At 44.7% G+C, this 14,047-nt stretch overlaps 1 protein-coding gene across 1 annotated transcript in view; it reads left to right on the top strand.

Annotated features, from left to right (window-relative positions):
* Positions 1–1,178: 1,178 nt before the first annotated feature.
* The window catches only part of TRPC7 (transient receptor potential cation channel subfamily C member 7), a 148,017-nt gene continuing 135,148 nt past the window's right edge, over positions 1,179–14,047 (top strand). Inside the window, exons 1-2 of the mRNA XM_044227302.1 lie at positions 1,179–1,246; positions 1,779–2,556. Coding sequence (XP_044083237.1) covers positions 1,179–1,246; positions 1,779–2,556 — 846 coding nt within the window. The remainder of the gene's footprint in view (positions 1,247–1,778; positions 2,557–14,047) is intronic.

Raw genomic sequence — 14,047 nt, forward strand, 5'->3', positions numbered from 1 at the left:
CAGGTCAAAGGGTAAAACAAGCAGAAAACCAAATAGAGCCCAGAATTTTAAAGATCACAAGATTGCCACTTTTTTTGAAATCTCAAAACACTAGATTTAGTTTAAAGTCCTTCTTCTGGGATTACTTTTATTTTTTAATAAATGGTTTAAGCAAAATAAGTATTTTTAATGCATGAAGATATAATCAATTAAAAAAAAGACTACTGGAAACCCAGAAAATAGTTCAAAATAAATCCCCAAGTACTTACTCTTTAGAATATATACTGTCTTTAAAAAAAAAAAAAGAATATATACTGTCTTATCAAAACCGTATGCCATTCTAATTTAATGCGAGTAGGGGTAGACTAGAAAGAAAAAAAAAGAATAGGAAAATATGGGTAGGGCCAACTGGAGAATCAGCTGTTCAAGTCTGTAGAGATTTAGGGAACAAGTGGTCAGAACTTTATATTATAATGAAAGCATCCCTGAGCCAGGGATCCATTCAAAGTCTCACTGTTAGCTGGAGATGGGGTGCCTGACTCAATCCCAAATGACACAATACCTTTTATTTTCTCCAATCTAACCTTTTTAAAACCCTGGCAAACCAAAGACTAGGTTACTTACCCAAAGTTACCAAGGTGGCCAAAGGTGGAAGAGGGACTCCTACTCTAAGCCATCCAACTTCAAAGCCTGTCTCTCAGTCCTACTTGTGTCAGCAATATAACCTGTAATAGGATCGATGCCAGAATTGCACAAGTAATATAGGTGAAATTATTAACTTCTCAGTATTGTGCCTGGCAGAGAATAGGTGCTTAATAGATGTTTAACCATTACTACCAAGTATTAGTATTAACCTCTACCTGCCACAATAGCAAAGAACAAGTGAAAAATAAACCCAGCATCTAAACTAACTTGCTCTTCCACCCATACAAAAATCCAGGTTTGATCTGAGGAAGCTAGGGCTGAACTTCCTCAGTGGTCATCAGTAAGTGGCAATGTGTCCAGGCCCACTTCCTGCCACACCTTGCCCTTTCAGTGATGCTCAGCCTTCAACAGGAACAAGAAAGCAAGCACGGTCCCCAAATAGGTTCCCCATACAGCACAGTCACCGGGGACAGGACCAGATGTGGAAACAGAGGCGCATGGCCACACCTGTGTGTTGTGGGAGGGCTGTCACAGTGAGGGAGCTCAAGGGGACAATGCACCCGAAGCAAAGAGAGCAGTATCTGCAGTGGCCAGGTCTGCAGCAGAGCTCTGGGGGAACTGGGTGTGCCAACAGGCAGGAGGATACCAACATACCTTTCTAATACATGTCACCTCACTTAACCCTCTGATGGACCCTATGGCTAATAATTGCCCACATTGTACAGGCAAATTCACAGAGAAGCAAGGTATCAAAGCCCAGAGAAATTAAGTGAGGTGCTGAACTTGGCACACACTGAGAGAAAACTCATAGTCACTGGCCTGTTTGGACTGCATTCCTACCCCACATGCTCCCTATCTCCCATTACCCTCCGCCTGAAGCCACATTTCAGTCTGTCACCATTTCTCCACCTGAGATGCACAGATGCTGGATAGCCTAATCAATATTCCTCTATATGAATAGGAATAGTTCAGGTTCACTAACCAGTCTTCATCTCAGCAAGCGGAGAATGGTTTCTAATAAGATTTCATAATTTCTCCTACAATCCTGCTTGTGAGATTCTTTTTCACCTTGACAACTTGGGTCTGCTCTGCCCCTGGACACCCTGCAGGCCCCTGGGAGAGTAACCAAGCATCTCTGCCTTGTACCCCCATAGGTTGGGGAGCGGTACCTTCAAAAACATGCAGCGCCGGCACACGACACTGAGGGAAAAGGGCCGCCGCCAGGCCATCCGGGGTCCTGCCTACATGTTCAACGAGAAGGGCACCAGCCTGACGCCCGAGGAGGAGCGCTTCCTGGACTCAGCGGAGTATGGCAACATCCCTGTGGTCAGGAAAATGCTGGAGGAGTCCAAGACCCTCAACTTCAACTGCGTGGACTACATGGGGCAAAACGCGCTGCAGCTGGCTGTGGGCAACGAGCACCTGGAGGTCACGGAGCTGCTGCTCAAGAAGGAGAACCTGGCGCGGGTGGGGGACGCGCTGCTGCTGGCCATCAGCAAGGGCTACGTGCGCATCGTGGAGGCCATCCTCAACCACCCGGCCTTCGCGCAGGGCCAGCAACTGACCCTCAGCCCACTGGAGCAAGAGCTGCGCGACGACGACTTCTACGCCTACGACGAGGATGGCACACGCTTCTCCCAGGACATCACACCCATCATCCTGGCGGCGCACTGCCAGGAGTATGAGATCGTGCACATCCTCCTGCTCAAGGGTGCCCGCATTGAGCGGCCACACGACTACTTCTGCAAGTGCAATGAGTGCACCGAGAAGCAGCGGAAGGACTCGTTCAGCCACTCGCGCTCCCGCATGAATGCCTACAAGGGACTGGCCAGCGCTGCCTACTTGTCTCTGTCCAGTGAAGACCCTGTCCTCACCGCGCTGGAGCTAAGCAACGAATTGGCCAGACTAGCCAACATTGAGACTGAATTCAAGGTAACTCTCCCACTCACCACTCTGCAGACAGAGGGCTCTTCCAGGTGTGTCCATTAGTCAATTGGGTTGTCTTCTGGTCTAACCCAAGGTGAGGGCCTTGGGGTCTCACCGGCCCATGGGAGGAAGGGGATTTCCTCAACCTTGCCAGATGCAGGCCTGAAGGAAAAGCAGTCCATTAGATGAAATATTTGAAACCACCTAAATGTGAATAAGAGGTGACCTAAGCACAAATCTACACAGTAATAGACAAGCAGCACACAGGCAGGATAGTGTTGTGGTTTGGAGGTAAGCGCCTCACTGGGCTCTGCCCCATGGAGCTCAGTAGTGTCTAGGACACCTGTGAATTTTTCCTAGCCCAGGTCTGGGATTTCTTGATTGTCTCACCTGAATGGTTTTGATATATCTTATCCAGCTCTCTATCCTGTCCTGGACTGTGTTGATCCTAGATCCAGTCTCCTACCCAATGCTAGAAAGGCTTGCTAGCAGCCTTTCTTGGTTTAGCAAGCTATTACTATTGTTCTGGCAGGGGAATAAGGGAAAGGTAAATGAAAATGAAACAAAATTGTTCTTGTGTCATTGGGCTTCTTACCTCTGCAGATGGGCCCAGGGCAAAAACCCTGTAATTCCACCGCCTGAGAACACCCAGACGACCAGACTAGCCTGGGGAATGGAGACCCATCTCCAAAGTCCACCATTCAATAATGGAGTGATCCTGTGCTTTTACTATCAACTGACACTATTTAAAGGAGGAGGTGTTTAAAAACAACCATTAATATGGGTGCCATTATTATCCTCCTTTTCGATGAGGGCACAGAGGTAAAGAGATATCATATAGCTAAGAAGCGAAACCACTAGGCACTCAAAGCCCAGAGCCAGCTCTTTGCCATTCTGGGAAAACTGTTCATGCACTGGGCTTCTCAGGTTCATTGGTCTTTATCTGAATGATGAAGGTATGGAATACCCCCATTGCAGAAGGTGCACCTGGAAGGGCAGAAACTACAACCAGCCTCAGCATTTCTCATCCTGCTATTCAACCAGAGCCTAGGATTCCTGGGAGCATTCAAAAATGTGTCACATGCAAGGCTGACAACAGAGCTGGGAAAAGATGTTAACTACAGGAGAGAAGTTCATTGTCCTAATAAGATGTTAGGGACAAAATTAGGTGGCCAAGGATGGCTACTGATTTAGCCAAAGGAGGCCCCATGAACCATAGTGTTCAGGGAGATCTCAAAAGAGGAAACAGAATGGGGCTGGCTCTTGCTGAGGCAGAGGAATTGGATCAGTGGGAAGAGAGAGGTGGGCATTTGGAGGAGGCAAATGAAGGTAAGGTCCGGAATGGCCCAGAGCAGGCGAGGGACTGCCAAGAAGCTGCATGGGACTAGAACAAAAAGCTTCCTGTAGGGGCACGCAGGAGGAATGCTGCAGAGACGGTTCAGGGGAGATCTCAGGGGGCTCTGTGTGTCAGGCTGAGCACTGTGGAAGCTATCCTGTAGGACATGAAGAGCCACTGAGATAGTGATTAGATTTGTGATTTGTGATTGTGATGAAAATGATAAAAGCTAGAGTGTTGGAAATTTACTTCACTGGTAGGTCAGCTGAATTAGAGGATTTGGCGTGTGAGGCACTGGGACACAAGGAGAGACAATTTAGATATGCATGCATGAGACCATGGAAGCCTCTCCAAAGGAATGATCGCCCACAGTCACAGACAGAAGGGACAAGCTCACCAAAAGCTATGGGGCACTACAGATGTGAATAGATGAAGAATCCTGGAATTAACTAGTATTATTCCACCTGTTCCCCTTATCTTGGACCCATCTACTGAATTGGAACAACTTCCCCAATCCTGCATTGTTCATAGCCTCATCTAAAAAAAATTGGTGGATGTAGATGAGATTACCCAAAGAGGCCCCCAAAGAATGTAGCTATTGCCTGTTCTTTCATTGTCTCTGTATAATAAACTCCATCAACCAGCAATAAGGTCAATGAAGCCCCAAGGAATGTTGGTAGAATTTTGTTTGTTCCCTCAGCTTCAGACTGAATCTTCACAGGCCATGTAAAAGTGGCTAATCCAGTATACTTAGAAATTTCTGGCCCAAGAGGGAGGGAAAAATTCCAGGAAAAAAAAAAAAAAAAAAAAAAAAGCTTTTTTTTTTTTTTTCTGGATTCAGTTTTCTGGATAATTGCCCAATTGCCCAATTCTCTACAATCTGTGAACAGTCCAGCCTTTCTGAAAAAACGATGCTTGACTAACATGTGGAATAATATCTGAGCCATTTGTTTCCTTTACTAAAACCAAAAGTCTGGCATATTTTAGTATATATAATATCTAAAACTGGAAGTTTGTGGAAAGCATGATATTTTGATTTAAAAAGTAAATTATGGCAATTAGAGACAATTAAGAGCACTCCTAACATGATGACAAATGTGTTCTACAATGCACTGCCTTACTCAGAATAAGAGCTAGCATAAATACATTTGCTGGCTATTAACATCCCCTAGTTACCTTTGTTTGAAATAATGTCTTTCACACTGTCGACAAATGGCGCATTATAAATTAACACAAGCGTTCCTTTAGAACTTTATTACTTATTCAACTATCCTTGTATGTGCATTCCTAACATTATAAATCTTCTCAGAGAAGAGAGCAGCTTAGCAAAAGACAAGTCAATTTGTAATAAAAGAATGAAGAGCAAGTGTGTGTTATAAAATGCACTCTTTAGGAGTCTGCCCTACTTTAAAGGAACTGCGTGCTGCTGACTGTAGCCACATGTATGTGGGTGACCCATGACATCAGCTGTAAAAAAAAAAGAGATCTGGTCCTGACTGGAGGTGTCCTATGTCATCCTATAGATCCTCTAAGACACTCGCCCTGGGGACGGCTGCTCCTGACTAGAAAAGCTCACGCAGGGAAAGCTAGATTCAGTGGCCTGGTCTACTGTTTTTGAGTCACTATAATATATCACCAGAATAGAGTCTAGTCATTAGCAAGATCTACAGCCAATGTCCAGGTCTCTAGTAAATTATGGCTGAAGTCAGATGCCTGCCAGCAAGCCAGTATTTTTGGTTTAGAAATGATGCATCTCCTCAAAGATTCCTCTTATGCCTCTCTCATCTTCTTGGGTCTAAAATGATATGAAAAACTCATTGTGGCCCATAAGACCTTCCTAATGCCTTGACCAGTGCTCAGTAATCTAATAAGCATTCCATAAATCCTTGATGACGGGAATGAATGAAATCCTGAAAGCATAATCCTTTCAACTGCTGAAGCAAGAGATTACTTTTATCTATGGTTTAAACTTTTCCTACATGTATGAATCTAATAGAGCTATTTGATAGACATGGTGGGATAGGAAAGCTCTACAGAAGGTTAGGAGGCTGTTAAAGGGATCAAACAAACACAAGTTAAATAACAGAAGACCAACCATTTGCTGCATTGTACAGTGCCAGTGGCCACTAAACTCCTGGACAGCAGGACCTACAAGTGACATTTTGGTTAACTGGTTTATCTGAAGAGGAGGAGACAGGGACAAAGAAAGGGAAGATCAGCATGGAATGGGTTATTCAGAGGTGTTTCATCCTGACAGAGGCTCTCTCTATATAGAGAGGCACCTGAAGTAGCATGGAAAAAATAAGGTTGAGTTACAGCCCCTGCCACCAGGAACACAATAAGGTCTTTACACTTTTCTTGAATGAGTCCGTTTGGTTTTCTTTACTGATCAGCCTTCTGATAAAACTGCTGAGGATCCCCTCTATTTTGCTGGCATCTTGCCAAACTCCAGGGCATCCTGTCTACTGTGTTGCTTATCTATAAAGCTGTTGTTTCAAAGGGATTACAAGTGTTAATCTTTCTTCCTACTCAGTTACACTAGTGGGAGCAGGAAGGGGTAGAGAAGCAAAGAACAATAGGAAAACAGGAAGTGAGGTTTAGGGATTTGGAAAGAAAGAGAAAACAGGGCAGGGACTGGAGGTACTTTCTCCAAAAGGTGCTTTCTCACCTTTTGCTTAAATTTAAAGTACCCCCTGTTTCCAAGTCAAGGGACTGTGGAAGCCCTAAAAACACTTCCCCTTAGTTACTGAAGACTTGGTCATTCAGAGTAATAAGAAAGCTCCAACTAAGAAGGCTTTTCATGTTGACACAACATCAGCATGGAGGCTGCTGACGGTGCAACTGATTCTAATAAACCAGAGAGGAGAAGAGTAAGGGCAAGAAAGCTAAAGCTGTAGCTTCATCCTGCTTAAAGTGCTGATGACTTTACTGGTTGTTAATGGGTTGTGAACCCAGGTATTATGAAAAAAATAGATAATGAATTATGTATCAATGTTTGTGTTGCCATTTTAAGACCTGCAAAAAAATTCTCTGGGCCTAAAATACCACAGATTAAAAATGCAAATAATGATAAATCAGACCAATTTGCCACCTGCTATGATCTCTAGTGAGATCCCATTGTGGAAGGTAAAGATGTTGAGATGACAGTTTGTAATCTGCTTGCAAACTTATCAAAATGGAAGAGGAGAGAGGAGGGGAAAAGGAGAAGGAATATCTTTGTATGGTGGTAGAGAGAGCTCAAAGCACATAGGAACTAGGCCATTTGGAGCCAGGGTGCTAGGAAGCCAGAAAGCTTGAGTAAAGGCCCACCCTGGGCCTGAGGAAGTACTGGAAGGCTGAATAAGCCTGCGCTCCCAGCATCCACTGGAATCTGTGTTTCGCACCTGTTTCTCATGCTTTGAATATTTTTAGGCTTTTCAAATTTTACAGACCAACACCGTCAGAAAATACATTTCCTTGAAGTTTGAAAGGCTGGCCGGTAGTATAAACAAATGCCTACTTGACATGCAAGAAATGACTTGAACATTGTTTTCTTTACCACTGGGAAAATATTTTTTAAGCTGCGAAGTCTGCAAGTCTTAAAAGCAAGTTGTTGGGTGTTTTGTTGTGTTTCCTTTTGTTTTTTTAAGAGAACTTGGCAGAAAATTCCTCAAACCACTCACTTATGTATCAATCCCAGTACCTTCAGGGATCTGACTGTGTGCCCCCAGGCCTCTGCTTGAGCATCCAAAAAGATAGAATGGAAGCAGAGGATCACAGATATCAGGGGATGAAGCTGCCATGGGAGGCCCCTACCTCTGGAGCACGTGCAGGTCTGGTGCAGTGAGGGCATACCTGCCAGTCAACAGGTCCACACTGTGGCCAGAATCACTGGCTTCCATGTCTGAGAGCAAGATGCAGGAACTGGCTTATCTCAGGACAAGGGACAGATATGACCTCTGCCCATACTAGCTCTATCTTTTTCTATTTTCCTCCCTAAGCATCTGGAGGAGCACTTTCACCAGGGCATTCATTAATGAGTCATCATAGGAAATGAGCTAATTAACCTATGCTTCAGTGACAATTTTTCATTGGGTTACAACTAATACCTAAAGTTACGTGACTGTCTTCTTCTATGGTTTATGCCAAGAGCATCAGCCTCTGAAATACAGGAAGACAGTGTACATTGGGTGACAGGAATTCAGGTGGGATAAAGGAGGCCATTTGCTTTCTGAGGACAAGGGCAGGGGAGAGGTTCCAGTGAGCACCCAGGGCAGCTGTGCTTCGTTTCCTCAAGGCTATGGAATGGAGAGCCAAGAGTTTGACTCTGCACTCAGACTGACCTGGCTTCTAGTCCATTGCCATTTCCTGGCAACCGTGCAATCTTGGGCATCTACTGGAAATTAGTCTTCTTATTTGGAAACTGGGGTGTTAGAATTGTAACATGTCCAATATGGAATGCCTGTCTTTCCCACTCAAATCCTGGCTCTTACCCTAATCTTTGTAAATGACAACACAATTCACCCACTTGTTCAGATGTCTCATCCCATTGAACCTCCAGAAAATTCTGGCACATATTAGGTACAAAGCAAATATTAGCTCAGCAAAGAAATAAATGAGTCAGTGAGTGAATTAATAACAATGTCCTTGTGCAGGGTGCTGGTGAGGTTTATATTCTTCATCTAATTTTATATTCTTCATCTAATCGAATCCTCAACAGCACCCTGATTAGATGAAGGATCTAAAACTCTCTGCAGAGAACTTGACCCAGAGTAAGTACATAATTTTCCCCCAGAGAGCTCAGTGGGAATGAGCCCATTGGATTTTCAACATCACAATGTTCCCTCCAATGAACACAACACCTCCTCTTTCAGCACCTTCTCTACTCAGTCTTCCTGATTTCTGCTAGGCTTCCCTAGCCCCTGCCCCACCCCCTATAATCTTTCTAGAACTAGAAAAACTAGAGGCTTGTACTTGTGAGCTCCATGGTTTAAAAAAGGCCAAGGGAATAGTTCCAGTTGGAAACATGCAGACCACTGACAGTGCATAAGCCTAGAGTGTTGCTAAAACAATGCTGTGAAAAGAAACAGCATGGGCAGGAAAGACAGAGGAGCACAGGAGGAGGAGCAAGGAACTGGGCAGGCAGACCTCCTGACAAATACAGAAAGAGACTATTTTTTGAAAAACAGTTTCATGGAAAAGATTCATCACTACACACAAAAAAATGGGGGAAAAATCATTTCCTCTACAAGTTCAACTATCACCATGAAGTATCAGAGATATGGAGAAATTGGAGACCATTCTAGAGAATATTAGTCAATGAGTAGCAGCACAAATTACCTCAAATGGAAATGATGGAAATGAAGGATTTTTCTCTGAAAAAAAAAAAAAAGTTACAATGCTGTATAAATTAGTCATCATAGGGTATCATTAATCAAGGAGCTGCACACCCCATCGGCGTGCAGGCATGTATTTTCCTAGCAGCAAATTCACAGATTCAATGTGGAAAATATATGTCAGGAGAAGATCACAGGTGGGTGGGCCCTACTCACAGAGCTCTCTGAAAACCTGACATCCCTGCGACAAACACTCGTCAAGCCTCTAGTAAGAGCAGGGCTCCAGGCTGGGTGCTGGGATGAAATAAAGAACCAGATTCAACAAGCTTCCTTCCTCAGGACCTGAGAGTCTAGAGGAGGGGACAGACATTATTCATACAATCATGTAAATAAATGTGGCTTTGCAAATCAGGCTGAGGGCTATGCAGTAAAAGGGCGGTTTTAACAGCTGACTTAGTGGGACAGCTGATCCTCTGTGTGTGTGCGTGTGCATGTGTGTGTCTGTGTTTAAAGGTTTCTCTAAGGAGGGGCACCTGGGAGGCTCAGGTGGGTTAAGCACCTGCCTTTGGCTCAGGTCATGATCTCAAGGTTCTGGGATGGAACCCCCGTGTCTGGCTCCCTGATTGCTGGGGATCTGCTTTTTCCTCTCCCTCTGCCCCTCCCCCCTGCTTGTGCACGCACACACTCAAGCTGTCTCTCCCTGATAAGTAAATAAAATCTTAAAAAAAAAAAAAAAGATTTCTTTAAGGAGACAATGTTCAAATGAAAGCTGAGAGTGTGGGAGAGAGAAACACACAAAAGCGAATGGGAAGGATGGAGCGAGGCATAAAAAGTGCAGGGGAACTGTGCAGCGCAGATAGGGGAAGGAGGCCCATGGAGAGCGGTCAGTGGTGCCACAGCATAGGGAGAAGCAGGGGATAAGGGCATGAAAGCATACAACCTAGCTGTGGCCTTCCCATGTAAGAAGCTGGAGTTCATTTTCGGTAAATGAAGAGCCACCACAAGGTCGCAGCAGATGATTGAGTGACTCATGTGTGCAGTCTAGAAACATCCGCTGCACCAGCGGAAGAAAGCACACTGGAGGGAACAAGAATTGAAGGAGCTGGAGAGCGGCTGTAGGAAGAGGGGGTCCTCCAAGGAAGGAGATGAATGGCACCCCAGTGCAGAAGAACCAGGAGCTCTCAACCTGCAGGTGGCTCAGCCTGGCTGGAGCAACCCCACAGACTCCTGGCTGTTTCCAGGACAGCTTGCTCATCTGTGAGCTGCGGGGATCCTGCTTCTTCGGTCTCTGGGGCCCCCGCAGTGCTGCCCTGTGGAGCTCCCGCAATGAAGAGACACAGAGAAAGAGGCAGAAAAGAGCCAGCTCCTTCTCTTCCCCTCCACAGTAGAAGCCCTGTGGAGCCCCAGCACAGTGGGAGAACAGTGAGGACTCCAAGGTCCCACCCCAGCATCTGCAGGTAGAGGAGAGGGTGTGGTCCAGCTCGAACTCTTCATTGCCAGCACAGACGCACTGCAAGATGGCTTCAGAAGTGATAGCGCCAGAACAGAGAGAATTCCACTGGATTTTAATCTGTGCAGTACATCTTCCAGATTCTGAGCGAATCTTTCTCTGTTGGCTGCAGCGACCAAGTAAACAAACATTTCATTAGAGGAAAATGACTAAATCTTATCTCATTTATTTTTTTTTTTCAACCAGAGCTCATTTTAGCATCAACAAAGGCATGAAGTCGACCTCTCCCTCTTCTTCCTCTTCTTCTTCTAATATCCAAGGTTTTGGATGTTGAGAATACCAGAGGCAGAGGAAAGTGGGGGCAGGAGAGGCTTTCTTGGGCACTGAAAATCCTCCATGATGAAGGCCTGGTTGAGTACAGGGGGCTGTATTAGCCCAGGCACTGCTGTCACGTGATGACATAACACAGAGAACGTATGCTCTCACCCTGCTGGAGGCCAGAGGTCCCAAATCAAGATGTTAGCAGGCTCTGCTTTCTCTGAAGGCTCTAGGGTAAGATCCTTCCTTTCCGCCTGCCGGTTTCCTGGGAGATCTTTCACTTGTAGGCTTATCTCCTGTATCTCTGCCTCTGTTGTCATATAGTGATCTTCTGTATTTCTGTCTCTTGTGAGGACCAGTCATTTTGGATTAAGGGCCACTCTACTCCAATAGGACTTCATCTTTTTTTTTTTTTTTAAGATTTTATTTATTTATTTGACAGAGAGAGAGAGAGAGAGAGAGCACAAGTAGGCAGAGCAGCAGGCAGAGAGGCGGGGGAAGAAGGCTCCCTGCTGAGCAGAGAACCTGATGCGGGGCTCGATCCCAGGACCCTGAGATCGTGACCTGAGCCAAAGGCAGAGGCTTAACCCACTCAGCCACCCAGGTGCCCCAGGACTTCATCTTAATTAACTACACCTGCAGCACCCTATTTCCAATAAGGCCCCATTCCAGGGAGGATGTTAATTCAGGGGAAGACACCATTCAACCAATACAGTGAGGGAGAGCACCAGGCTGAGACAAACTGGGGAAGACTGAGACCAGAAACCCAAACCCTCACAGCAGGGCAGGAGAGAAGGCAGGAGGTCCGTTATTCTGGGAAACCAGACACAGCCCTAAAACTAGGAGATCAGTCTGGAAGAAAAAGGAGAGACTGCTGATGCTCCCTATTGACCAAGGCACAACCTAGGATAGCAAGATTGCAGTTCTGTAAATGTGTGTGTGTGTGGTGTTTGGGGGAAATGGGAGGTTGCTGACAGAAGCAATGGAGGAAACTTGATACCTTAGCACTGCCCCTCTCAAAGACATTTTCAAGAGCTGGGTTTGGGAATAATAAAAATAAAACACACTTATGGAATTTTTAGAAAATATAGAAAAGTAGCAGGAACCAAAAGGTCATCCTTAATTTCCACCATCTAAGAATAATTCGTATTTTGGTATGTTTTCTCCTAGTGCTCCTCCTATAGCCACATACAAAAATTTGAGTAAAACCAAGACTCGGATGGTGAAACCTTATCATATTTTCATTTCCCATCATACTTTATCCTCATTCCCACACTCCCTCACCCCAAAAAAGCTCCTACTTCAGTGTATTTAATGTACTTATACATAATATATTTCATATACTTATATTAAGTATGAATATGCATAGGTATATACTTGGTATTCATTCAGGAACGATTTCTTTTGAACCTACCATGTGCAAAGTTCTAGAGGCTGGGAATATTTAGAAACCATCAAAACCCAATAATCTCTGCCCTCTTCGAGCTTAGATTCCAATGGAAAAATATAGTACTGAGTGTTTGTAAGTTACATAAAAGGGATCGTGGTACAAAATTATGACCTTCCATACTCTTTTGCTCGACACCATGTTCTTTTATGGTCTCTCCATGTCACTCTCACTCTATGTGAGCCTCCTTCATTGATTCTGTTTCCTGCTCAGTACCGCGTTCTGTGCATCTGCAGCCTTTCACTTTCTCATTCCCACGGTGATGGGCACCTACATTGCTGTAAATACAAATGATGCTACCAGACCCATCCCTGTATCCGCCTGCAGGCCTATTTAAGTGCTCACAGTACAGGCTTGGGAAGGAACGCCTATAGTTAATTTCACTCAGCCCAGCTGCCTGCCCCCCCAGAAGGCCTGTCCCTGGGGGCTGTGCTTTGCCAATACTTCTAGGTATTATCCGGCCTTCTCATGTTTGCTGGTATGAGAAATATGGTGATTTAAATTTGCATCCCTCTAATTGCTAATGAGGCTGAGTCTTTTTTCCTATATTGTGTCGCCCTGTGGGTTTCTCCCTTCTGTGAACTGCCTCTTCCTGTCATTCCTTCATCCACTTTTTAACAGGATTTCCATTTGGAGTATTTTGAAATTTTCGTTCAGGAGTTCATCTATTCTAAATATTAGACCATTCTATTTCAGACATTGCAAACATCTTCTCCCAGGCTATCACTCGTCTGTTACATTTGTCTGTGACACCTTGTTTTGAAGACAAACGTCTTTTTGAGATGATTTGTGTATTTAGTCTTATTACAAAACCCTTCCCCACCAAGGTCGAAAGCGCATTCTCCTACATTCCATCTCTTTTTTTCTTCTATTACCTTCATGGATCCACCATTCACGTTTAGGTCTGAGTCCAGCTGGAGTTTGCTTTTGTGTGTAGGGTGGGTTTGCATCACTTGCTTGCCTTTCTCCACATGGTAAGCTAGTTTCCCATCATCTAGTCAGGGATTGGACTTTTCCCCACTGATCTGTGTTGCAGCCCCAATCACACACCAATTCCCAAATACACACATTTCTGCTTCTGGACCTTCTGTCCCACTCCAGGGTCTTATCTGCCCGTTCCTCTACCCACTCCTCCATAGTTTCAATCTTCAGACTTGTTTTTTGACCCATTTCCTGATATGGAGAGCCACTGATGTATTTCTCTGCTTTCATTTGTTTTGTGCAATGATGACAAGACTGTACACACAGTCTGGAATCCTGGTTTTCTTTCTGAATATTTTAACTTTGTCATTGTCCCCATGTAATGTTAACACTTTATAAATAACACTTCCTGGAAATGTTTAGTGTCCTGTGTTGGGGATAAAACTTTTCCTCTATGGTGTTAGGCTGTACAGGTCAGGGCCTGTGAATTAACTAACAAAAGACAGATCAGTAGGAGAAAGGGTAAGAGTTTATTCATATGCATACAGAAGTACAGAGAAGAATGGCTCCCTGAACAGTTAACACAGGAATTGACACACCAATTTAGTAAGGAAAAGGAGGGGAGAAAAGAGTTTCTAAGGAAAAAAAGGACTTTTAGGAAACGTGAGCTTTCAGGGAAAAAATGGAAAGCATGAGAATTTGTGTTGTTT

Source organism: Neovison vison, chromosome 1 (assembly GCF_020171115.1).
Source record: "Neovison vison isolate M4711 chromosome 1, ASM_NN_V1, whole genome shotgun sequence".
NCBI classification, from domain to species: domain Eukaryota; kingdom Metazoa; phylum Chordata; class Mammalia; order Carnivora; family Mustelidae; genus Neogale; species Neogale vison.